At 45.8% G+C, this 26213-nt stretch overlaps 1 protein-coding gene across 4 annotated transcripts in view; it reads right to left on the bottom strand.

Annotated features, from left to right (window-relative positions):
- Positions 1-5516: 5516 nt before the first annotated feature.
- LOC143289273 (5-hydroxymethyl-dUMP N-hydrolase-like) overlaps positions 5517-26213 on the bottom strand; it is a 25624-nt gene continuing 4927 nt past the window's right edge. For 2 of the 4 annotated variants that reach the window (XM_076598273.1, XM_076598274.1), the window contains exons 3-5: positions 13452-13517; positions 10795-10905; positions 5518-7965 (exon numbers count right to left, since the gene is read on the bottom strand). In XM_076598273.1, the coding sequence (XP_076454388.1) occupies positions 7856-7965; positions 10795-10905; positions 13452-13517 (287 nt within the window). In that variant the 3' untranslated portion in view covers positions 5518-7855. Of the gene's footprint in view, positions 7966-10794; positions 10906-13451; positions 13518-26213 lie in introns of all 4 variants that reach the window. The other 2 variants (XM_076598275.1, XM_076598272.1) reach the window with 2 other exon arrangements.

The raw sequence follows: 26213 nt of genomic DNA, 5'->3' as shown, positions 1-26213 counted from the left end.
ATTTCCAAATGGTAGACTCGACTCAAGATTCGGTCATAGCTTTCTGAAACTCGAACAGACCACTTTTTCAGCACATCGAGTCTGGCACTGAGGAACTCTCCATCCAAAGTGAGAAACTGAAAGGTCATCAATTTATGGCCCGTCGGTTCTGAAAGAGCCTGCGGTGAAGTTTGTTGCGTCCAACAACAAAGTCTACGTCTACCGGTGCGGCCTTCATGGCACAGCAAAGAGGCGTCATTAATTTTTGTCCATGACGCAAAACCTTGAAAAGACGTCATGACTGGAGTGATGAAATCTCTTCCCCTCCCTCTCGTTCTCTCTCTCTCTCTCTCTCTCTCTCTCTCTCTCTCAATGACAATGTCATTATCTCTCTCTCTCTCTCTCAATGACAATGTCATTCTCTCTCTCTCTCTCTCTCTCTCTCTCTCTCTCTCTCTCTGCACCGATTACCCAGACAGGCATATTTGATGTTGTTTAACTTAGACGAAAGGGGAAAAAAATGCTGGGTGTCTTTAGTAAAAAATACTTTATTTAGACTTGGGTTTGGATATGTCTGGTTGCAACAAGGCGTTGGTTGTGAGCAAACATTTTTGTCATTATTTAAGCAAAGAATGAAAGATATATTTATGCAGGAGTGGGACGAATCAGTAATGTCTAAAGATATATATCATAACTACAGACTGTTTAAAACTGGTTTTGAGTGTGAGCAATATTTTGAATGAATATGTGGATAAAAAGTGTTTTAGGGACTGTTTAGTAAAATTACGGCTTGGTTTGCTCCCAATAAATGGATCATTTTTTAGAAGAACATTCAAATATAATTCAAATTACGCATGTAAACGTTGTAATGTAATCGAAGATGAAAACCATTTTATAAACAATTGTGTCCTTTACAATAACCTGCGGCAAAAACATCTGAACTCTGAAGGTCAATCGTATGTTCACTTGATGAAGAATGGTTCTGTTTACAGTATTCATAAACTATGCATTTATATATTTAATGCCCTGAAGATACGACAGGAATTCTGTGACAACAATGATGAAAGTTAGAATTAATTTACCATGCATGAGAAGCACTTTTGTTCTACAGGTTAAGTTAGTACGTATTTTACATTTTGTTGTGGCTGAGTGATCACCATATTGTGTACTTTTGACCTCTTTCTAGGGGCCGGAGGCCTGGAGATTAAAGTTTTGTTCTTGTTCTTGTTCTCTCTCTCTCTCTCTCTCTCTCTCTCTCTCTCAATGACAATGTCATTCTCTCTCTCTCTCTCTCTCTCTCTCTCTCTCAATGACAGTGTCATTATCTCTCTCTCACACTCTCTCACGCACACACACGCACGCACACACACGCACGCACACACACGTCGAAATTCGGAGTAAAATACCGTTCCCCAAGGACACAGCACTATGTGCCAAAACGGGGCCTCGAACCCTGATCACTGGTGAACACTGGATCAGAAGTCCATGCTTTCTCTAACCGATTCTGGCCCGGGCGCTTCACCTTATCTATAACCTTTTTTTGTAGTCATCCTCCTGTCTCGGAAGACTATGGAGTTGCGCTCTAGGTGTTTATTCTGGTACAGCGTCGGGTGTGGCTGGCCAGTCCGACGCGGGAATGACAGTCCCTGTGGCAGAGGGCACAGATGAAGTCTGACGCTGGTCTGTCTGCCTGGGCTGCAGCCTTTCTTCTCATTCTCTTTTCCTCGTGCTGCTGAGCGAGTGTCTCTTCGAACTTGGAAAGACCTTTCTGCACAGTCTGTCTCCAGGCTGACCGTTCGAGGGCTGTTGCTTCCCAGTTGTTCTGGTCGATGTTCAAGGCTTTCAGGTCCCTCTTGCACAAGTCTTTGAATCGCAGCTGTAGTCTGCCTGTGGGACGTTTTCCCTGCACAAGTTCTCCGTAGAGGAGGTCTTTAGGGATCCGTCAGTCCGTCGTCCATGCGCACATGGAACAATTAATCATATTTCCTCTGCTCTTGTTCGTGTGTGCGCGTGTCAAGAGAAAAGTAGATAAACATACTTTTTTTTTTTTTTAACTGACGTCTTGTGTGGTGATTATCTTCAGTCCTAAGGTTATATCACTAATTGGTGGTAATTAATGTTCTGTGTATTTGTTCATCTGTGTGTGTGTGTGTGTGTGTGTGTGTGTGTGTGTGTGTGTGCAGAGTAACCATAAGGACATACTGGACAAGCTCAAGCATGTCTGTTCTGTCTTATATGTTATAGAAAAAAAGTACATGCATATCCGTTGTATTGTGAAGGAAAGTATACTGACTGTAAATTAAGCTATCAGCGGACAAGAGTCATTTCTGCGAAAGGCGAATCTGCCACAACAAAAAAATGAAGCTGTTTGTTGTCATAAGTTATTGGTGTATTCGTTTCGTACACTGTCCACCGGCGGTTGTTTTGTTGTTGTTGTTTTTTTGTTTGTTTTTTTGGTGTGGGGGTGGTTGATTTTTGCTTGCTTGCTTGCTTGCTTGGTTTATTTCTTGCTTTTTGTTGTTGTAGTTGTGTTGTTTGTTTGTTTTTTTGTTTTTTGTTGTTGTTTTTTTGGGGGGTGAGGGGGGGGTGGCCCTGTGGCTGTCTCCTGTCTGTGGTTTCACAGTTTTCGTACCAGTGTTTCTGTCTCCATTTCACTGTTTTCGTACCAGTGTTTCAGTGTTTCTTTCTCCATTTCACTGTTTTCGTACCAGTGTTTCTGTCTCCATTTCCCGTCTCCATCTCTTTCTCCGTCTTCAGATAGGCCATCCATGCAAGGACTTTCCTCTCCATCTTTCCAAAACACACACACATACAAACACACACACACACATACACACACACGTACACACACGCGCGCGCGCGGGCGCGCGCACATGCTTCAAGTTTCATATTTTAACTTTCATTTACCATTTCACTCCTACTGGAATATAAAAAAAACAATTAAAAAACATTGATCCTTTGCACAACATAAACATTTCCAAATGCACAACAGCTTCACTTAGAAGTTGAAAAAATACAAACGTCTTTTAACTCCAAACGAGCAGACTGACATGACGGTCGCTTGGTCTCAATTGTGCAGACAGCCGTGAGTGAGCCGCGCCAGCTGTGAAAAAAAGGGGGGGATGGGATGTCCCTCTTGTCTCTGTTGATCCTCCAGTGTTCTGTCTTTTGCATGTATAACCGGTTACTGCGTTCAGAGTAATTACATTGAACGGATACATTGTGTTCACGTGTGTGCGTGTGTGTGTTGAGTGTGTGTGTGTGTGTGCGTGTGTGCGTACGTGTTTTGCGCACATGCCCTACTGCATTCAAAGACGGAAAGTGAAGGGAAGGGGGCGGGGGGTGCTGCAATCAGGTGTTTCAATATAATTGGTAGCTGTCTTTATGATGTGCACTGACTTCCAGCGCTGCAGCCTTTGGGGGCTAACTGGCCTCAGGGGATCATCCAGTGAGAGTGGGAGATGGACCTTGGGAAAGGCACTCTCCACAATAATCAAATTCTAGCCCAGACAGTCAACACAGCAGTTGCTGTCTCTGCTGTTGTGGTGGTCAGTCTCAGATGACGATCAAACTCATTTCTTTCACAGCACAACAATCCACAGGAACACTGCAACACTTCAACAGATATTTGTGGATATTTGTTTAATGTGGATCATTGTTTCCCTTTTTCTCTTTTCTTTTCTTTACAATTAATCACTAAAAATGAATAATAAACTTGGCAAGTAAAATTCCTGTCAAGTATTTACATTCACAAAACAAAATCTGAATGACATAGATCACAATGAATGCAATGCACAAAATAAAAGATCATGTTGTAAGCAATAACATTTCATAAAATATTTACCAAATCTGTGGTTTGACAATATAACTAAGATCCTGGTCGTGTTGTTTTTGGACACATTTTGTACACATACTAACAGACCACAGTACCCGGTCTTTTCTCTAAATGTGCATTTTATATTTCTTCTAAATTTTTACTACAATGCTTAAGCACCATTTCCAATCATTCCCAGTTCTCCCCTGTCTGACAATGCTTCTGCACATGTTCTGAATGTTTCCCCCACTCGTTCTTTCAGTATTTATCAATCAAAACAGAAAACAGCACCTCGAAGAATCAGCTGAAGTTGAAAGCTTTCCACTGAATAAAAGCACCTGGCTTGCACTTCTGTCTGGATCCTCTTCCATGCAGTTTGTTTATCCAATGGTAAAGTTTGACACAATTATGATCCTCTTCCATGCAGTTTGTTTATCCAATGGTAAAGTTTGACACAATTATGATCCTCTTCCATGCAGTCTGTTGATCCAATGGTAAAGTTTGACACAATTATGATCCTCTTCCATGCAGTTTGTTGATCCAATGGTAAAGTTTGACACAATTCTGATCCTCTTCCATGCAGTTAGTTTATCCAATGGTAAAGTTTGACACAATTATGATCCTCTTTCATGCAGTTTGTTGATCCAATGGCAAAGTTTGGCACAATTATGATCCTCTTCCATGCAGTTTGTTTATCGAATGGTAAAGTTTGACACAATTATGATCCTCTTCATGCAGTTTGTTGATCGAATGGTAAAGTTTGACACAATTATGATCCTCTTCCATGCAGTTTGTTGATCCAATGGTAAAGTTTGACACAATTATGATCCTCTTCCATGCAGTTTGTTGATCCAATGGCAAAGTTTGACACAATTATGATCCTCTTCCATGCAGTTTGTTTATCCAATGGTAAAGTTTGACACAATTATGATCCTCTTCCATGCAGTTTGTTGATCCAATGGTAAAGTTTGACACAATTATGATCCTCTTCCATGCAGTTTGTTTATCCAATGGCAAAGTTTGACACAATTATGATCCTCTTCCATGCAGTTTGTTGATCCAATGGTAAAGTTTGACACAATTATGATCCTCTTCCATGCAGTTTGTTGATCCAATGGTAAAGTTTGACACAATTATGATCCTCTTCCATGCAGTTTGTTTATCCAATGGTAAAGTTTGACACAATTATGATCCTCTTCCATGCAGTTTGTTGATCCAATGGTAAAGTTTGACACAATTATGATCCTCTTCCATGCAGTTTGTTTATCCAATGGCAAAGTTTGACACAATTATGATCCTCTTCAATGCAGTTTGTTGATCCAATGGTAAAGTTTGACACAATTATGATCCTCTTCCATGCAGTTTGTTGATCCAATGGTAAAGTCTGACACAATTATGATCCTCTTCCATGCAGTTTGTTTATCCAATGGTAAAGTTTGACACAATTATGATCCTCTTCCATGCAGTTTGTTTATCCAATGGTAAAGTCTGACACAATTATGATCCTCTTCCATGCAGTTTGTTGATCCAATGGTAAAGTCTGACACAATTATGATCCTCTTCCATGCAGTTTGTTTATCCAATGGTAAAGTTTGACACAATTATGATCCTCTTCATGCAGTTTGTTTATCCAATGGTAAAGTCTGACACAATTATGATCCTCTTCCATGCAGTTTGTTGATCCAATGGTAAAGTCTGACACAATTATGATCCTCTTCCATGCAGTTTGTTTATCCAATGGTAAAGTCTGACACAATTATGATCCTCTTCCATGCAGTTTGTTTATCCAATGGCAAAGTTTGACACAATTATGATCCTCTTCCATGCAGTTTGTTTATCCAATGGTAAAGTTTGACACAATTATGATCCTCTTCCATGCAGTTTGTTGATCCAATGGTAAAGTTTGACACAATTATGATCCTCTTCCATGCAGTTTGTTGATCCAATGGTAAAGTTTGACACAATTATGATCCTCTTCCATGCAGTTTGTTTATCCAATGGTAAAGTTTGACACAATTATGATCCTCTTCCATGCAGTTTGTTTATCCAATGGTAAAGTTTGACACAATTATGATCCTCTTCCATGCAGTTTGTTTATCCAATGGTAAAGTTTGACACAATTATGATCCTCTTCCATGCAGTTTGTTGATCCAATGGTAAAGTCTGACACAATTATGATCCTCTTCCATGCAGTTTGTTTATCCAATGGTAAAGTCTGACACAATTATGATCCTCTTCCATGCAGTTTGTTTATCCAATGGCAAAGTTTGACACAATTATGATCCTCTTCCATGCAGTTTGTTTATCCAATGGTAAAGTTTGACACAATTATGATCCTCTTCCATGCAGTTTGTTGATCCAATGGTAAAGTTTGACACAATTATGATCCTCTTCCATGCAGTTTGTTGATCCAATGGTAAAGTTTGACACAATTATGATCCTCTTCCATGCAGTTTGTTTATCCAATGGTAAAGTTTGACACAATTATGATCCTCTTCCATGCAGTTTGTTTATCCAATGGTAAAGTTTGACACAATTATGATCCTCTTCCATGCAGTTTGTTTATCCAATGGTAAAGTTTGACACAATTATGATCCTCTTCCATGCAGTTTGTTGATCCAATGGTAAAGTTTGACACAATTACTGATCAAATCTTTCAGGATCAGTCACTGATGTGCCATACAAAACCTGATATAAAGTTTCACACTATGAAGCCGATAACTTTCAGGACCAGTCACTTACCATGTATGATACAACATGTGGTATAACGTTTGACACAATTAAACTGATAACAGCTTTCAGGATCACTAACTTGTCATGCTTCATATAACATGGTATAAAGTTTGACACTTTTAAACTGATAACAGCTTTCTGGATCACTAACTTATAATGTGTCATAAAAAATGGTACAAGTTTGACATAATCAAATCAATAATAACTATAAAGATCAGTCACTTATCAAGTGTCATACAACATGACATAAACTTTCAGGATCAGTCACTTACCACACATCATACATCATATGGCGAAACAGAAACAGAGTAACGTTGTAACTTGAGAATAAATCATACAGCACAATCTTCATACTACATTTTCAGAATTTACCATATTCTACAGAACCCTCCCCCAGGCCATGGAAATATTCATGCTATGACCATTCCAAAACAATAAAGCAGATTTTTTTTTACTGCTGTGTCAAACATACAGAAATATAACAACGTGTATATGATTGTAGTTCCACAATGATATTTTATTGCTGCGTCAGACATACAGAAATATAACAACATGTGTATATGATTGTAGTTCCACAATGATAGATACTTTACAAACACAAAAAAACAATTCCATGACAATGCTTATTCATTAACAAAAATAATAATAATAAATGTATAAATGCAGTTCTACATCACCAATAACAGAACTAAGATGTGAAAAAATTATATTAATCACTTAATGTTTTGAAATACGGGTTATCAACACTGTAAGAACTGACAGTTATCTTTTGCTAAAACCAGTATGTTATGCTATACAGATTACTGACAACATCATAAGAACTGGAAGCGGTCTTTTCGTACAACCAATGGAGCTCTGTTTACTCAGACAGTGTTCAAAATACTTCAGTAGATTTCACTTCAGGTGGAACAATTCACATTTTACACTGGATGTCCTCCTGCCTTATACACTGATACATATTCAACTCAATTCAACTCAAATCATGTTAACACCAAAAGCTTGGATTTGGCTTTCAACAAATGGAATATCAAGGCTCCATTTTTCACATACAAGAACAAATGGCACCAGAGTTTCCAACAGAAAAACAAAAACAAAAGCCAAAAAAACATCCTTTCAATGACGTAGGAAAATAAAAAGCTAACAGTTTTCAATGTCACAAAAAAATCACAAAAATAATACAAACAAAAAACAACCACCACATCATAATCACTGGAAAGTAATTCTTCTGAATAAAAGTGAAACACCACTTGGTCTTCATTTTCAAAAAGTAAATGACAAAAAAAAAAGGAAAAAAAAAGAGAAAGTTTCAAGACATCAGGCAACAATAGTTCACGAGCTCCCAAAGAAGCTTTTGAGTATTTCCGGCATTTCCTCCTCCTTGTAGTCCTTACAAGTGAACGTGGCGCCGTTCTCTGCTCCCCGGATCATAGCTGACAGTCCTGAAAATGAAAATGTGTGACACTGACGCAGTCCTGAAAATGAAAACGTGTGACACTGACATCAATACGTCACCCAAACTTTTCCTTCTCTCTCTCTCCCCCTTCACATCGGTCCCCAGGTTTGTGAGAAATAGTTTTAAAAAGTACCGACAGCCACACTCATACCTTTATGCATACATCGCGTGTGACTGCATTCCTCTTCCTACCAACAACAAAAATGACAATCCTATGAAAAATCATAGAAATTCAAAAAATAAGAGAAAATTTGTATGTTGTTTTGCAAATGTATCATTCTTCACTCAGAGGCTACCTTCTACATGTAACTGTTAGAGCACTGGCTATAAATGGTGACCGTCATCAAGAACCATATCTAATCTAGTGATACTTTCCACTCACTGTCAGCAGATGACAATAACAACTTTTGTTTCAGAAACAGCATTTTACTGGTTTTATTTGTGAACGCATAGACACTGTAGTGTGTGCACCATGCTTGGCCAGTCAACTAACCAAATAAGCATCTTAAGGTCCTGAACTCCATGCCAGAATTTGATGAGTTATGGAGATAAACGCATGCAATCACATCAGATTTACCAGCTGGTAGTGCAAATCAATTGTGGAAGAACACTTTTTCAATTCAATGGACATCTCACAAATATAGATTCTGAGTACAATGTGGGCCTTTAATAACAGGGCCAATCAATGTGTAGCTAAATACATTCATGTTGCAGTGCATGATAGTTACTTTAGAATTGTCCATGACATTTCCACTGCAGTTCATCTCACACAGAAAACATTTTGACAGACTCCATTGATACACATTGGGACTGAGCTGTCAGTCTCAGCATTTCTCATTGTTACTGGTGTCATTCAAACTGATAGTGACAACGCTGTGCAGCTAGAGCTGAGTTTAACACTATTTATAGCATTTCTCATAGTGACTGGTGTTATTCAAACTGATAGTAACAACGCTGTGCAGCTTGAGCTGACTTTAACATTATTTATAGCATTTCTCATTGTTACTGGTGTTATTCAAACTGATAGTGACAACGCTGTGCAGCTTGAGCTGACTTTAACACTATTTATAGCATTTCTCATTGTGACTGGTGTTATTCAAACTGATAGTGACAACGCTGTGCAGCTAGAGCTGACTTTAACACTATTTATAGCATTTCTCATTGTGACTGGTGTTATTCAAACTGATAGTGACAACGCTGTGCAGCTTGAGCTGACTTTAACACTATTTATAGCATTTCTCATTGTGACTGGTGTCATTCAAACTGATAGTGACAACGCTGTGCAGCTAGAGCTGACTTTAACACTATTTATAGCATTTCTCATTGTGACTGGTGTTATTCAAACTGATAGTGACAACGCTGTGCAGCTAGAGCTGAGTTTATCATTTTATTTATAGCATTTCTCATTGTGACTGGTGTTATTCAAACTGATAGTGACAACGCTGGGCAGCTTGAGCTGAGTTTAACATTCTATTTATAGCATTTCTCATAGTGACTGGTGTCATTCAAACTGATAGTGACAACGCTGGGCAGCTTGAGCTGACTTTAACACTATTTATAGCATTTCTCATTGTTACTGGTGTCATTCAAACTGATAGTGACAACGCTGTGCAGCTAGAGCTGAGTTTATCATTTTATTTATAGCATTTCTCATAGTGACTGGTGTCATTCAAACTGATAGTGACAACGCTGTGCAGCTAGAGCTGACTTTAACACTATTTATAGCATTTCTCATAGTGACTGGTGTTATTCAAACTGATAGTGACAACGCTGTGCAGCTTGAGCTGAGTTTAACATTCTATTTATAGCATTTCTCATAGTGACTGGTGTCATTCAAACTGATAGTGACAACGCTGTGCAGCTAGAGCTGACTTTAACACCCTATTTATTTTCCCCTTTTGGTCAAGTTGTTCAAGGTTGGGGTATTGAAACACTGTGCGAAGGGGTATTTCTCTTTTCTGCAGACAGACCACATCACAACGCCAAATAAGGTATACAACTCACTCTTGCTCAACAGTTACACTTGATGGAAGTTATTCCCCTTTGAAAGCTTTGACGCTACATCTCAAGAATTCCAGCATTTTGTGGGGTTTATTTGTTGTTGTTGTTGTTGTTGTTTTTTGCTGTATTTTAATGTTTTTGTTTTTTTGTTGGTTTGGGGGAGGAGGTGGGGAGGTGGAGGTGGGTTGGAGGGGTGGGGGGGCTGATGTTTTCTTTCAATCAACACAATACAAAATTTTACGGATTAAAAATTTCTTATTTACTGTTTTTGTTTTTGTTTTTTTTGTTCAATCCCTGTGCTTGCATGTGTGAAAATAACCTTGGATATGTGGCAATGATCATTGTTTAAAGCAGCTTCCTTTTTTTTTTTCAACTTTAATTAAGTTGAAGTAGTTATTGTGTTGTTCCAATTATCAAAGCTTGCTGTTCTTTGTTTGTTGTTTTTTGCTTTAGTTTTGGTTTTTGCTTTTCCTGCAGCAGACTCAGACCTATAGCATGGCTTTCAAGTGGCTGGTGCAGTCAAACAATGAAACAGCAGTGCTTAACATTCCTTAATCATCCATTCATAATAATTCATTTTCAAAAAAATAAATACATAAATAAAAATGCTATTTGCATAAGGAAAAGGAAAAAACCAAGGTACTTGGCACAAATGATAAAAAAACAAAACAAAATGATAAAAAACAAAACAAAAAACAACAACAGAAGAACATCAACAATTACTAAATCATTTTGAGAGACTTACCGACACATATAATTAAAACTTCTCTTTTTTTTAAACAAAAGAATTACTGAATCATTTTGAGAGACTTACTTTTCCCACTTTCAGGACGGAAAAGGCACAGAACTTTTTTATTGAGGTCCACTGCACGGCCAATTTCATACCCAACACCAAGAGATGGCTGCGTGCATTCTGCAATCAATACTGCAACAACATTGACAACATTTTTAAAGAAGCAAAATAGCACCGTTTTCCAAACACTGCAGTTTGTATTTCTATTGCAACCAAGACTGCAACAACAACAACATTTTTAAAGAAGCACAAAAAAATATTTTCATTACACAGCAATCTGCCTTTCTATTGCAACTTAATCCATGAATGAATTGATAGGCACAGAGCAGACACACTTATAAACCATCTCCACTGTGTAAATGTTTGATGGAAATAATCACATATAGCAGATGATATACTGCATTCATTTTTCTACTCAGCTATTGGCTTTTCTGGTTGCTGGTAACTTGTTTTCTGTAGTGTAAGATTTTTTTTTTCGTTATATGTGATCGTCGCTATGTGTTTTTATCATGGTGGGTCTTTCCCAGGTCTTTCTAGACCAGGACTCTGATGTGGCTGACTGATTAACTTTGATATTTTGACAGAGTACAAACTGGGTTTTTCTATCTTTTTTTTTTCTCTTAGGAACTGACAGTGCAGCTGTGTGGTCTTCAACTATACTATTAACCCTTTCAATGCCAAGCCTATTTTATGCTCAGTGCACTGTCTGGTCTTCAACTATACTATTAACCCTTTCAATGCCAAGCCTATTCTATGCTCAGTGCAGCTGTGTGGTCTTCAACTATACTATTAACCCTTTCAATGCCAAGCCTATTCTATGCTCAGTGACAACTGTTTCCCAAAGGATTCTGGTCACTGTTGTTGCTGATTTTTTTTGTTTTGGTGTGGGGTTTTTGTATTTTGGAGCTTTTTGCTTTCTTTTAATCTATCATGCAAACTTCTGAAAGAAAGTTCGTATAACCTATACTTTTTTTCTGATTCTGATTGGAAAATGAATGCACAATCCAACAATGACAATTTCACATTAGTTTTGTTATTTTGTGATAGGTAAAACAATATTGCTTATTGTCAAATTTGAAGATACTATTGCTGTCATGACTACCAACAACAATGAAGTGTTGAATATCAGTAGATTGACAAGAAAATGAAGGTAAACAAGACTGACAGCCAAACTTCCACTTGATCCCTGAAACAGTAACATAATTCTGTTCAGTGGTAACATTGCTTGATCTAATAAAGAACAGAAGATGCCCAAGTCGTTTTTTTCTTGCCTGAACCTAGGAATCGTTCAGCACACAATGTCAGTGATTGGGTAAGTTCTGAAAGTTCAATTACTAATGATGTTAATAATGATCAGGATTTTAGTGAGTCCTATCTCCAGTGAGTTCAGGCCTTTCCATAATCATAAATAAAAAACCTATACAGCGACACATCACTCTGTGGAGTGGTGGCCTTGTGGTAACTCATCCACCCAGGATGCAAGAGAATCTGAGCATGTGGGGTCAAATTCCACCACTCACCAGAACTTTCTCCCCATCCACTAGACCTTGGCTTCAGCTGTGGTCTAGACGCTAGTCATCCGGATGAGACGATAAAGCAAGGTTCCGTATGTAACATTCACTTAGTGCGTGTAAAAAAAATCCCACAGCAACCCACAAGATATTGTCCCTGGTGGAATTCTGCAGAAAAAAAAAATCCACTTTGATACAATAATAGTAAAACAAAACACTTGCAGACAAAAATTTTCAAAATTTAAAAAGGTGGCAATGCATTGTGGTGACGCACTCTCTTTGTGGAGAGCAACACTTTTTTCTGAGAAATCTGTCATGACAAAAAAGTAACACAGTAAAATTTAAAAGTACAAATAATGCAGCTGTATGCAAGTACATCACATGCACACACAGACACAGACACAGACATGTACACACATACACACACATACATGCAACTACGTTCATGCTTGCACACACGCTCATTCCATTCCATCCTCTACCTTACAATACAACACACTGCTCAAGCAAGCACCTTCCGAAGTCTGCATCCAAGCGATAACAAGGGTTTTCACACCTGTCTTGACTGATTGATTGATATGGATACTTATATAGCGCCTATCCTTGGTCGGAGACCAAGCTCTAAGCGCTTTACAAACACAGGTGTCATTTGTACAACAGACTGCCTACCTGGGTAGAGCCGTCTGATGGCTGCCAATGGGCGCTCATCATTCGTTTCCTGTGTTGTTCAATCAGATTTCAGGCACGCACACATACACACTCAGACAGACATTAACACTGTACGTGTATGACTGTTTTATTTATTTTCCCCTGCCATGTAGGCAGCCATACTCCATTTTCAGGGGTATGCATGATGGGTATGTTCTTGTTTCCATAACCCACCGAACACTGACCTGGATTACAGGATCTTTAACGTGGGTATTTGATCTTCTGCATGCATATACACATGAAGGGGGTTCAGGCACTAGCAGGTCTGCACATACGTTGACCCGTGAGATCCGAAAAATCCCCCTTTACCCACCAGGCGCCGTCACCAAGATTCAAACCCAGGACCCTAAGATTGAAAGCCCAATGCTTCAACCACTCAGCTACTGCGTGCGATCTTGGTATCCTAGATCATTGGATCACATTTAACATTGACAGTTTCAAAGAACTGAATCCACTCACCGTCACTCTGCTTCAACCAATCCATGTCACGATCATGAATCTCCTTGTCACTAAGACCAACTTCCCCTGTAATTACAAAACAAAAATTTAATGAATTTTAATGTACATTTCCTACCTTAAAAAAACAGTGAGTCAGGATTATAAAAAATTCACAAAACAAAAATTTAATGAATTTTCCAAAGCTTCAACATATTATTCTCTAAACAAACATCCTAACCACACATGTACATTTTTTTTAAAAATCACGTAACTGTTTATTTCCATCTTTTACCTCAATAAAAACGTATAATAAATTATTGTAAGGAGCTTTTTTTGTCAATGTATTGAATATAATATAGTATGCAATGTGCCTGCCTTCATCTCCTTATGTTGTATTCCATTTTTCCTTATCCTCATGTTGTTGTTTTTTTATGATGTGTGTAAGCTATGTTACTGTGCCTGTCAAGCCACAACTGATGTTGCACCAGAAACATCATCCAGAGTACATCTCCATAATCCCCACAGATGTATGGGGGAGCTTAATGACCCACTGGCATTTCGCCCTTAACGTCAAGTTGTTCATGGCTGTGGTGTTTTCCATGAGGGGTGGTGTGGTCGAGGCGTTGGTCCTGTTGTCCTGTGGGGGCATAGTCCGGGCTGGCAGTCTGAAGGGGGTTCCTCGCTGTGTCCTGGTCTCCAGAGACTGAAGGATGCCTATGTAATTGAAGCTTTGAAGAGGTCTTGACTTCGTTTTCTTTATTTAAAGGATTATGAAAGAAAGTGGTTTCGAACCTGTGAAATGGACCCCAAGATTCTCTTCAGATCTGTTGCCTCATGGTAGATTTATATGTTACAGTGGTGTACCGAGTCTTGTCTTGTCTTGTCTATAATCCTGTGGTAATCCCTACACAGGGCGACAATCTACAATAGGGGGGTGCGCTGATGTGCGCAACCATTAAGCCCCCTAGTTCAGCAAGGGGAACCCAGGCCCCACACAGCATCAGTCAAAACTATATATATATATATATATAATATAATATAATATAATATAATATTTTCTGAAAAATTAAAAAAAACACATGGAAAAACACATGGAAATAACCAATGTTTACACACTAAAAGTAACCACTAAGCTGCATTTTAATGACAATGAAGAACACCTTATATGTTCACCAAAGACCCTGAATACATGTTTTTGGGCTCTCTCTCTCTCTCTCTCTCTCTCTCTCTCTCTCTCTCACACACACACACACACACACACACATACACACACACACACACACACACACACACACACCTGGTAACCAGGGCCCTAACAGAACTGCCTTGGTTTAGAAAAACATGAATGTAAAAACAAGAAACAAGGCGGTAACAGCAGAACTTTGCACACAGTCAGAAGAAAGGGCAGTTTTCATAGATTTTTTTTCCGAATTATAACACCATAGCAAAGTTTTCAAAATCATCAATGAAAATTTAAAACAATAAATGAAACAGCCTAATGCATATGGGAGATTTTATACAGGCTTACAAAATTATTAACAACATTGCAGACATTGATACTAACATTTTTTTTACTCTTCACCAATCAAGCATAACAAGAAATTCTGATGGAAAAAATATTTGCTCAATCATTTTGCACTAACAAAAGAAAATATAACTTTTCTGTTAGTGTTGTTATCATGTGGAACTCACAACCACCTTCAGTTAAATTTGCAAAAGATACTAACAGTTTTAAGAACTTTCTGGACTTTGATCCACAGTTTGTTAACATGTTTTATGAATCTGGTGAATAATTGCTTTGATGTTCCTTAAATGTGGCATGCGATAGAGACCAACAAAGATGATACAAAAGAGAGGGGCGGGGGGGGGGGGGGGGGGGTTATAGGCCGCGAGGCCTAAAGGACAAAAATGCCAGTCCCTACTACTACCACATGCCCAGTCAGATTCAGTGCTGACCTCTTATTTGCATATGACCCCATGAATCGCTTGCCCTTTTCTTTTCTGTTACATTAATTTATTAAAGTGATCACTGCCCTACTTTTTGTCAAAATGGCCTATCATCGGGCAATACACTTTAGAGGGACAATTTTGAATGGCTACTGACCGTTTTGCTTCTCTGAGATAGGGCTGGATGTTCGTTCCCGGTGGGCTGGCCCGTCCGGAGGTGATTCCGTGCTCGTAGGGGGGGTGTGTAGGCGTTCCCGTACTTGATTGTGACCCAAGTTTTCAGAAAATTCAAGATGTCTGCCGTGCTGAGTCACTGGTCCGGCGTCTGGCGTGGCTGTAGCTGGGCTTGCCTGAGAGATGTTGTGGTCACTTGTTGTCTCTTCGCTGGACGGATGTACACTGCCAAGCGTTAGTCTTACGTTGGGCTGACCACAACACCTGCCAACGTTTTGTTTACAGCGCCCCTCCCTCGCTGGCGAGAGTAACCGCCCCTTGTTGCCCAACTTCCGGCGTCTGCTAACCGTCTTTCACAACACTCCCCCCATCTTTATGATGACAGGTCCTTTCTTGGGGGAAGACTAGCAGACGCCCGGGCGGTTCTCAAATGTGGGTTCAGGGGGGGCGCTGCTGGCTCGACTCACTGGGAGAAGAGCCGGAGGGCGTTGGTGGTAGATTCCTCCAACAGCTCCTCTGGTGTGGTGCCGAGATGAGTGGCCACGTTCTCAGCCACCACGTAAAGCTGGCTTGGCGCTGACCACCGTTCCCCTGGTACTAAAGGGAAATAGGGGGCGTCCGTCTCGAGAAGAAGACGGTCTCGTGGGATCCCCCTCAATGCAGTCACCTGGTACTGTTCGAAACGGGTGGCGCGTTTAGCGAAGCTGAAGTAGGTGTTAGGGAATACCGCCAGCCACTCATCCCTCACATAGTAGTCCCCCGTGAAACAGTGGAGGCAGATCCGTTGGTTTTGTGGCACCCGCCGCTTCCGGAGGATCCTCAGCAGCAGCATGTATGCCTCAGTACCCTTGTCCTCCGCCATGCTGCGGCAATAAAGGATGAGGACATGGCGGGCCTCCACGAATCCCAGCAGCTCCTCCAAGGCGCTCATCTGCCAGGGCCAGGTCTGTGGGGGCAGGGAGTGATCCAGGCCTATTTCCCCAAAAGCTCTCACGCGGGGGGACTGGACCAACTCCCGGAGCCGCTCCGGCACTAAGGTCTGCCCGCGTTGAGGTGGTGCCACACAATGTCGTGGATGGAGCCCAACAGCAACTTCCATTTCAGCTGGGAAGGCCTCTACCTCTTGTGACGTGGGGTAAGTTCTGGGGTCACAGAAGGATGCACACGATCCTACTAGTCGGACCTCTTTCCCCGCTGGGACGAACGTGCCATTCAGCACTGCAGTCAGGCTAGAGCCAGCCTCGAGCCGCATCTTGCCGATGACCCGGTCCAAGTGGAAGTGGGCGTCAAAGGCCCGTGGTCTGGTGTTGTCCCTTCCCTCCAGCTGGTCCGTTGGGTCAGCGTAACGTTGACGCCAATATTCCCGTTGGCCGGGGCTCAATCTGGAGGCCATGATGAGGGCAGCTTTCCAGTGGAGTAGGGCCGATGCCGATGTCAGGGGGTGTAGGCTGCATTCTTCGGGGTTTGGTTCATCCAAGAAGCGCGCCAGGGCGACGATGGCAGCCCGCTGATTTTCTGTGATGTTATTGTCAGCATCCTTCAGCCGGTTCTGCCACCTTACGAACTCTGCTAACTCGGGAAGCGTCATCCCCCGCTCAAAGGACACCCATACTGCCACCTGCTCAAGGGCATCCTTCCTTAACTCCAAGACCAAAGGCTGGGTCGGGTCGAGGTGTTCTTTAAAGACACCAGGTATGTGCCGCTCCATTGCATGGTTTTTTAGGCTGCCGACCTCCATCTCACACCCTGCGACCCAACAGCAGCTCCTATACTCTATGGCTGCCACAGGAGAGGGAGGATGACCCTGGGCTACCACCTGCAGACCTGACGCTGTGGCGGAGACTGTGCGGCCGGAAGCTCCCAGACTGGGTGCTGGTATGTGGGCTCCACGCTGCTGCCTCCCGAACTGCTCACGGCGTCGTCGCCGGCGTCTTCTGCGGCTTGCTTCGGTCCCCGAGGCAGGCGCCCCGGCCCCCAGGTCGTGAGACCCAGGAGTGGGGCACGTCGGCGTCTGGGTTTGGGGGCAGCTAGTCGCCGCCAACTCCTCAAGGCGCCCAGAGGGCTCGTGCTCTGCCCTTCGTTCCGGACTTGGTGCCTTCACCCGCTTGCGATTGGTTCCCTTCGTGGGATGGGGGGCACGAACGTCAGAGCTCTGGGCCCTGGACGTTGTGACGGAAGGTGTGAGCGGAGGTCTCGGGGATAGCGGCGGGTCAGCAACCGATGGCGGGGGTACGACAGGAGGTTCGCAGGCGGTTTCTGGGAGCCGGGGATCTGGCTGCGCAGTCCCAGATCCCGACGGCTGTTGGGACTCGTCTCCTGAAGAGTTGGAGGACATCAAAACGATCGACTCTGGTGTTTCGACATCAAACTCCATTAAACTCTCCAGGAGATCCCCAGAACCATCCGCTTCCTCTGTTTTCTCCCCAGCACCAGGTGCCAACCACGGCTGCGTATCCAGCCGAATATCACGCCGTGCTTTGTCTGGGTCATAAGGCTGGGCCGGCTTCCTGAAGTGAGGGGCGGGCAAAGGGGCAATATGCTGCTCAATCCAACTTCGGGACTGAAGCTGAAGGTCATGCATAGCCCTTGCCGCGGCGTCCACCCACTTCCTAGATCCGGCCGACCCAGACAAGCTTCGTGACCTCACCTCGCTCACCTTCTGCAAGAGGATTTCCAGTCTCTCCTCGTCCGTCTTGGAGGGGTCCAGCCAGAGATCTTCAACGAACCTCCCGGCGGACTTGGAGAGGCTCCCCTTGGCTGGGGGCTGCTGGAACTTCTTGCGGGCTCCTTCCATCATATACCTGGAACAGACAGAGATGTCATCGCCCTGCATGTACGCAGGACTCGCACTTGTATTTATCAATATCAAGTGCGTCCGTCGCTGTGATGTTCACACAGGACCCATGGTACCATTCTTGGCAGTAATCACACTGGATCATAAATCTGCCTTCCCAGGGTCTCCTGCACAAACAATAGGGCTGATTATTGTCATCTGTCTCTTCCGGTGGGTCATCTGCTCTCCGATGATGCTGCGTGATCCACACTGGTATCTTCCTGTCTCTGCAAGGGGCCATACGATCATGGTTAGTTACAAAGACAGCGTTACGCAGCTTGACCCGGTACAGGTAAGCTGATAGCTTCTTTACTATCACCCCGGGTCCTTTCCATGGAGAGCAGAGTTTCCTGCATTTACCCTTTGAGGCTGCCGTGTCTAGCAGGTAAACGACGTCTCCTTCAGCGTATGGCCTCAAGAGAATCTTAAGATCATAATTCCTTTTCATGGCTTTCTGGGACGTGTTCAGCGTTTGCCTGGCGACAGCATGGGCTTGTTGCAGGTTTTTGACCAGTTCTGACACATACACATCCTGATCCTCGTAGGTCTGCCCTGGCACAGGAAACATCAGCTGTCCTGGCATGTTGACTTCTCGGCCCAGCATCATTTTATTGGGGGTTAGGCCCGTCGATCTATTCACCGACGCCCTCATAGCTCCCGCAATCTGCTGGAGGTGTTCATCCCATCGGTTCTGGGTCTTCCCAATGAAACACCGGATGGCGTCCAAGAGTGTCCTGTTGTAGCGCTCTACCTGCCCATTGGAAGAAGGCCGATATGGTGTGGTTCGTGCCTTGTGGATCTGTAGTGCGTGGCAGAGCGCTTCAAACAGTTTGCTCTCAAAGTTCCGGCCCTGGTCCGAGAACAACTGAAAGGGGCAGCCAAACCTGGAGAAGAATGTGTCGATTGCGGCCTTCGCCGTCACTTCCGCCTTCTGAGAGGGTAGGGGAACACATTCAACCCACTTAGTGAACTGATCGACCATCATCAGGCAGTACTCATTCCCCCGGGGTGTTTTAGGGAGTGGTCCGATGAAGTCGATGTGTACCCTCTCCATGGGTGCGCCTGCATGGTACTCAGTCAGGGGAACTCTGCCATACCGTTTGTTCTTCTTGTTACGGCTGCAAATGTCGCACGACAAGACGTAGTTTTCAACATCTCGGGACAGATGCACCCAGAAGAATTTCTCCTTTATTTTGGCTTTGGTTCTTGCTACCCCTTGATGAGCGGCGGAAGGCAGGTCATGGTGGTACTGGATCGCCTTCTCTTGCAGTCCCTTGGGTACCACCAACTCCAGGTCTGCTGAGTCTGTACACTTGCGGAACAGCACTTCATTATGCAGTTGAAACATCTCCTTGTTCACCCAATAGTATTTGGCCTCTGGTGACGCCAAGAAGAGTTTGCCTTCATCCGGAGGTGGTTTCCCCCTCAGGTGATCCAGTATGGGCGCCAAGTCTTCATCCTTCTCTTGCTCTGCCTTCAACTCTGGGTAAGTGAAGCCCCAGCAAGACGGCCCGCTTGGTCGTGGTGGCTCTGCGGTGTTCACCGGGCAGACCTGGATGGAAATCTGATCACCCTCGGTGACTATGTCGAACCTGGCACCATCTAGCTCCCGTTCCTTTGTAACCCGTGGACATTCGGTGGAGCTGCAGGGCTGGCAAGACGGCACGCCCTCTGGCGGGTGACTGGTGTCGGCGGCCCAACCCGAATGTCCATCACGCTCCCCCTCGGGGGTGGCGAGGGCTGTTTTCATCCTCGGAGTTGCAGAGGGACACCACTGCTTTTCGCTCCGGTTCACCTTGGGGAGGGTCTGTGCCACAAACTGCACAGGAGTCCTGAAAAACCTTGGTGCCGTCCCCAGTTGCACCGCAGGACTTTCCGATGTGTTGCGCGAACACACCCGGGCACCTGCAACCGACTCACTCAAAACCTTGTTAGTTTTAACGCATGGATTAAGTAAGGGACCCGGTTTTCCCACAAGCGCTTTATCGTGGGTTCCCGTCTGTCCAGGTTGCAGGTCCATGGCGACACCACGACTCGCGAGTGCCGCGCGCCCCTGAGCCGTGCCAAAAGATGCCGGCGTTTTGGCATGGCTCCCGGTAGTTTGGGTCCGACCCGAAAGGGTCAAACCCCTAGGGAATTCACCCCCTTTAGGACTCCGACCACCAAGGCCAGAATCCCTCTGGGCTCCGTTGAACACCCCGCAGGCTTGGCCAGAAGAGACCTCGCCCGACTGAGTCGTACCGGAGCCTGGTTGCCCGTGACCAGGCTCACTCAAGGTTGCACTCAGATTTTGGGCCCAACCTGAATGTCCATCATGCTTACCCTCAGGGGTAGCGAGGGTTGAACCCACTCGAACCCCACTCAGGTCATGTGTCCCGCTCACTCTTCGGTACCGGGAGCGCTTACCCCGGCCCTCATGAGCATGAACTAAACCTGGTGGGTCCAAGGTTTTTGGCAGATCAGACATGCCACCAGATCGACAAGCTTCACCATTGGTGGTAGTCCTAGTACATTCTTGCTCACCTTTCACAGCTGTGTCTGTCATGGTGGCTACCATGACTCCGTCCGGATCAGATGTCAGGCCTGTGAAAGGGAGTACCTTACCTACTGGATGGGTGAGGTTGGTGGCTTCATCCACTTCCTTCAGGAACTCTCCCCACTGCTCGTGAGCCCTCAGACAGTACTTGCATCCCCCGCATGGCAGGTCCGTGGGCTTGAGGCCGGCGACGAAGGAGGGACAGGGGGTGAGGGAGTCTGGCAGCCGCGATAAGGCGTCGGCGTTCCCATGTTTTGCCCCAGGTCTGTGTTTCACAACCATATGGTACTGTGACAACTCCTCCATCCATCGGGCCAGTTGCCCCTGAGGATCCTTGAATCTGAGAAGCCAGGTGAGACTCGAATGATCCGTCCTCACTGTGAACGGCCTCCCAAGCAGGTAGTACTTGTAATGTCTGGTGAAACGGACAATACTCAACAGTTCTTTGCGGGTAGTGCAGTATCTCTTCTGTTCTGAAGTGAGAGAGAGACTACTGTAGGAGATCACCTTCTCTACTCCATTCTGCACTTGGCTGAGCACCGCGCCAATGGCCACATCACTTGCGTCAGTGTCCAGGATGAATGGGTCCGTTCCATTGGGCAAACCCAACACCGGTGGTTCCGTGAGTACTTCTCGCAGTCTGTCAAAGGCCTCCTGTTGTTCCACTCCCCAGTGGAACTTGTTCTTCCCTGTCAGTCCGTACAGGGGTTGTGCCAGCTTGGCCAAGTCCTTGACAAACATACGGTGGTAGTTGACGAACCCGAGGAAACTCTCTACATCCCTGGTGGACTTTGGGATGGGCCATTGGGCTACCGTTTCTGTGTCCTTCTCTGACATGGCCAGCATATTCGAGCTAACCTTCCGCCCTAGGAACTCCACCTCAGACTGGAAGAAAAGGCATTTGCTGGGCTTCAGCTTCATCCCATAATCTCGGAACCGTTGCAGCGCATCTCTCAGGTTGGTCAGATGATCCTGGAAATTCTTCCCCAAGACTAGGATGTCATCAAGGAACGCCAAGACAGTTTTCCAGGTGAGACCACGTAGGATGAGATTGACCACTCGTGAGAAGGTCGCAGGAGCGTTGGTCAGGCCAAAACCCATCCGAACATGTTCGAACAGCCCGAACTTGGTGAGGAACGCCGTCTTCTTCCTATCCGACTCCTTGATTCGTACCTGCCAATAGGCGCTGTTTGCATCCAGTTTGGAGAACCAAGTATGTCCGGCCAAGGTGTCCAGGCAGTCTTCCACCAAGGGTAGGGGAAAAGTGTCCTTGACCGTCACCTCATTGAGAGCTCGGTAGTCAATACACCAGCGCACCGACCCATCCTTCTTCCGGATCAGTACTGGCGCTGACGCCCACTCGGAGACAGATTCTTGGATTACCCCAGCATTCAACATCTTCTTGAGATGGGCTTCTTCCTCGCCGGCGAACATGGCAGGAGTGCGACGCATGTGCTGCTTAATGGGCCTTGCACCTCCAGTGTCAATTTCATGTTCGATCGCCGTGAAGGTTCCTAAATCGTAGTCATCCTTTGCGAACACGTCCCGATAGTCCAGGAGAAGCTGTTCAAACTGACGTTGCTGTTCTGCCGTCAGTTTTCCGCCTGTGTCCTCGACCAACTGGCGCAAGTGTTCCGGGATCTCTGTAGGGCTGGAGTGGGTCGGAGCGCCGGAGGAGACCACATTACAAGTGAGCAACGTGGTGGGGCGGACTGGCTCCTTCTCTGTATTCCCCTCTTGGTGGTGCACCTCTGGGTCTGGCAAGGGGTCATCGATTTCATGAGCGACCGCCAGCAACTGCCCCTTCTTTACGGAGCAGTAACGATCACCCACATTTACCAGACACACGACTGGGTCCGTCCCTGCCTTCTGGACCGTACGTGGTTGGAGTAGGTCGTCTCGGCTGCTGGGTTCCACGTAGTAGTCTTGGAGTACTCTGTCGAGCTTGGCCCTCACCCGCACTACCGAATGCGGGGGGACTACGGTCCTCCCAGCTGCCGTAACTCTTGCCACAGATGGAGTGTTCTTAAACTTCATCTTCATCGGGACCGTCTCTTGTCCTACTTGAAGAGTGTCCGTCTTCAGGTCCAGAACGGCACCCCAGTGGTGGAGTAAATCATGTCCCAGGAGCATTTGGTCGCTGATGGGGGCCACATACACCCTTTCGTTGAACAGCGTGTTGCCAAGTCTCATTGGAACTGGAGACGTGAGGAAGGCTTGGAGGGCTGATTCTTGGTCCGCCATGTAGAGCACCACATCTCTGACTCTCTGGGGCTTTGTCTTCCATGAGTCGAAGATGGAGTTGGCCACTATGGTTATCTCAGCACCCGAGTCCACTTTGGCTTCGACCAGTGTTCCACCAATGGTGATCTGGATGCTGGACGAACTGGCGCAGACTCTGTTAACATGGAGGACTTCCAGCTCGACTCCTTCCTCTGGCTCATTCGCCGTCTTGGGCGTATGTAGGATCTGTGGCTCCCTGGGATTTCTCCGGGTGTCGTGGTTACAGGGGGCAGTCGGGGATGAGGGTGCTGCCTGCTGAGCCAGCGGGGGTACAGAGAACCGTCTTGCTGACTCCAACCGCCCTCTCCTAGGTCTGGACACTGAAGGTTTTTTATTGGCTGGGACAGCTTTTAAGGTCTCCTGAGCAGGAGCTTGCTTCGGGTCCAAATCTATTGTATGTGGCTGGGTCGCAGTGATGTTCTGGCCTCTGTTTTCCGGCTCAGGGGATAGGCCTCCACCCCTGGGCCTTAGGCGTTTAAACCCTTCTGGCCCTGTGCCTGTTTCTGCTGCCACTTCTTGAATTTCCGGCATTCCGCTTTTCGGTGCCCCTTGGCCTTGCAGAAGAAACATCCTTGTGCGTCAGTGGATGTTGGGGTAGCGGTTGCTGGTTTGGGATCCGTTTTTGGGTTTTCCAGCTGAAGCCTCAGCCTAGCCAATTCTTCCCTGAGAGTTTGATTTTCTGCTCTGAGATCTGGGGGAGGTGCTGCAGTGGTCGTGTAGCATACCTGTGGATCGTGGCTTCGGCTCTTGGGTCGGAGATGAGTAGCCATCGAGACATGCTGAAACTGGGTCACCTTTTCTATGGCTTGCTCCATTGTCCGGGGGTCTTGTAGGCTCGCGTATCTTCCAGCCTCCCTGTCCGCACATCCCAGACAGAATCTGCAGATGGTCTCCGTCCGGCAAAATTCCTCCGGGAGCCCCCGGAAAGCGGGAGTCGCCAGGGTCATCACCCGATCGGCCCAATCCTGCAGGGACTCGTCCGAGCGCTGGGCCGCCTGGTGGAATCGTGCCCGTGCCGCTTGAGCTGGCTCTCTCCTCCCGAACCGGCTCTCCAGCTTCCTCATGAGGTCAACAGTGGTGGAGTCTCCACCCACTCCGCCCGTCATGGTGAAGTACTCAAGTGCTTTGCCCTCCAGACTCCATTCCAAGTAGTCACGGCACTCCCTCTCAGACCACTGAAGAGCTCTGCGGTAGCTGTTGAATCGCTGCTTGAACAACAGCCAATTTGACTGGCCATCAAACCGCAAGTTCTTCGGGCGCTGGTTAGGATTTCCGCCACTCCCGAGGAAGGAGACGGGGCGAAGCGCCCTACCACCACTACTTCTTTGGGTCGGAGTATAGTTAGGGGAGCCCCATGCCCTATCACCACTACTATCCCTAGGCGGGGACATGCGGTGGGCACGGTACCCCTGTCTCTCCTCACGGCCAAAGTGTACACCCCTAACCCTATCATCCTTGCCCCATCGCTGAGGCTCATGAATGGGGTAATCTCTCTCCTTTGGGTCGGACGGGGCGCGCCTGCCCCTGTCGCGGCTGTCCCATCGCTGGGACTCGCGACCAGGGAGGGGCCTCTCACCCCGACCCTCAACTAACGGCTTCACCTCCTCGTCGCTCTCCCAGCCCACCTGGTACTGGGGCCGGCGCCGAGGGGTGCGCCCATCATGATCAGCCAGCCACTGGGAAACCTTCTCATCCTTGCCCCATCGCTGAGGCTCATGAACGGGGTAATTTCTCTCCTTTTGGTCGGACGGGGCCCGCCTGCCCCTGTCGCGGCTGTCCCATCGCTGGGACTCGCGACCAGGGGGGGGCCTCTCACCCCGACCCTCAACTACTGGCTTCACCTCCTCGTCGCTCTCCCAGCCCGCCTGGTACTGGGGGCGGCGCTGAGGGGTGCGCCCACCATGATCAGCCAGCCACTGGGAAACCTCCTCTAACTCTCGCTGGAGGTTCCCCATATCTTCCAAAGCGGCTCCCTCCCGCCCCAAGGGGGGACGGTGTCCGCGACTGGACAGATGGCTGTCCCGATCCGACTCATCCCAAAAGTCAGGAGCGGCTCCATAGTAAGTAGGACGTGTGTGCCTTTCCCTAGTATCCCCTAGAGTTCTTATCCCCTGGCGTTCAGAGACTGCCACAGGCACTGAAGGGGGCTCCTCCACGTAATCCCGTTGGGATCGGCGTGGCGGGGGTGGGCCGTAGCCCTCTTCCCCTGAGCCTTCACCAATCAGTTCAGCCTCCTCAAGTGGCGGCGCATCAAAATCAATGTGGGCCAGGACAGACCCATCTAATTCGCCCACCATTGCTTCAAGCATGCCAGGGTTAATCCGTCCAAACTTGGATCGCATCCTCACTAACTCTTGTGCCCTTTTTATGCCCACCCCAGGCAGGACGTCCATGAGTTCCAATGGGGAGGCTTGATTTATAGCTAACGGTCTGTGACTAGTAGCCATTCTTCCTTCAGGATATGGATATTTCCTTTAAACTTGTTTGGGGTTTTACACAGACTTGTACTGGGACAGGAGAGCAGTTACAAAAGAACTGTGCAGAAATATGAATACCAGTTCACACAAAGGAATGGCCCCAAAAAATAAAGACAAGGATTCACGGACTTGAGTCAAAAGTCAAAGTTCCGTTTTCCGGATAAATTAAATAAAAAACATGAACAAATATAAAAATATAAAATAATGTCCCTGTAACAATTCACTGGGGGTTCGAAAAACAACGATAGTGGAGTGGATCCCACTTCTGACACCAATAAAGTGATCACTGCCCTACTTTTTGTCAAAATGGCCTATCATCGGGCAATACACTTTAGAGGGACAATTTTGAATGGCTACTGACCGTTTTGCTTCTCTGAGATAGGGCTGGATGTTCGTTCCCGGTGGGCTGGCCCGTCCGGAGGTGATTCCGTGCTCGTAGGGGGGGTGTGTAGGCGTTCCCGTACTTGATTGTGACCCAAGTTTTCAGAAAATTCAAGATGTCTGCCGTGCTGAGTCACTGGTCCGGCGTCTGG

The sequence above is a fragment of the Babylonia areolata genome, chromosome 13 (genome assembly GCF_041734735.1).
Source record: "Babylonia areolata isolate BAREFJ2019XMU chromosome 13, ASM4173473v1, whole genome shotgun sequence".
NCBI classification, from domain to species: Eukaryota; Metazoa; Mollusca; class Gastropoda; order Neogastropoda; family Buccinidae; genus Babylonia; species Babylonia areolata.
This window is presented reverse-complemented; position numbering and strand designations above follow the sequence as displayed.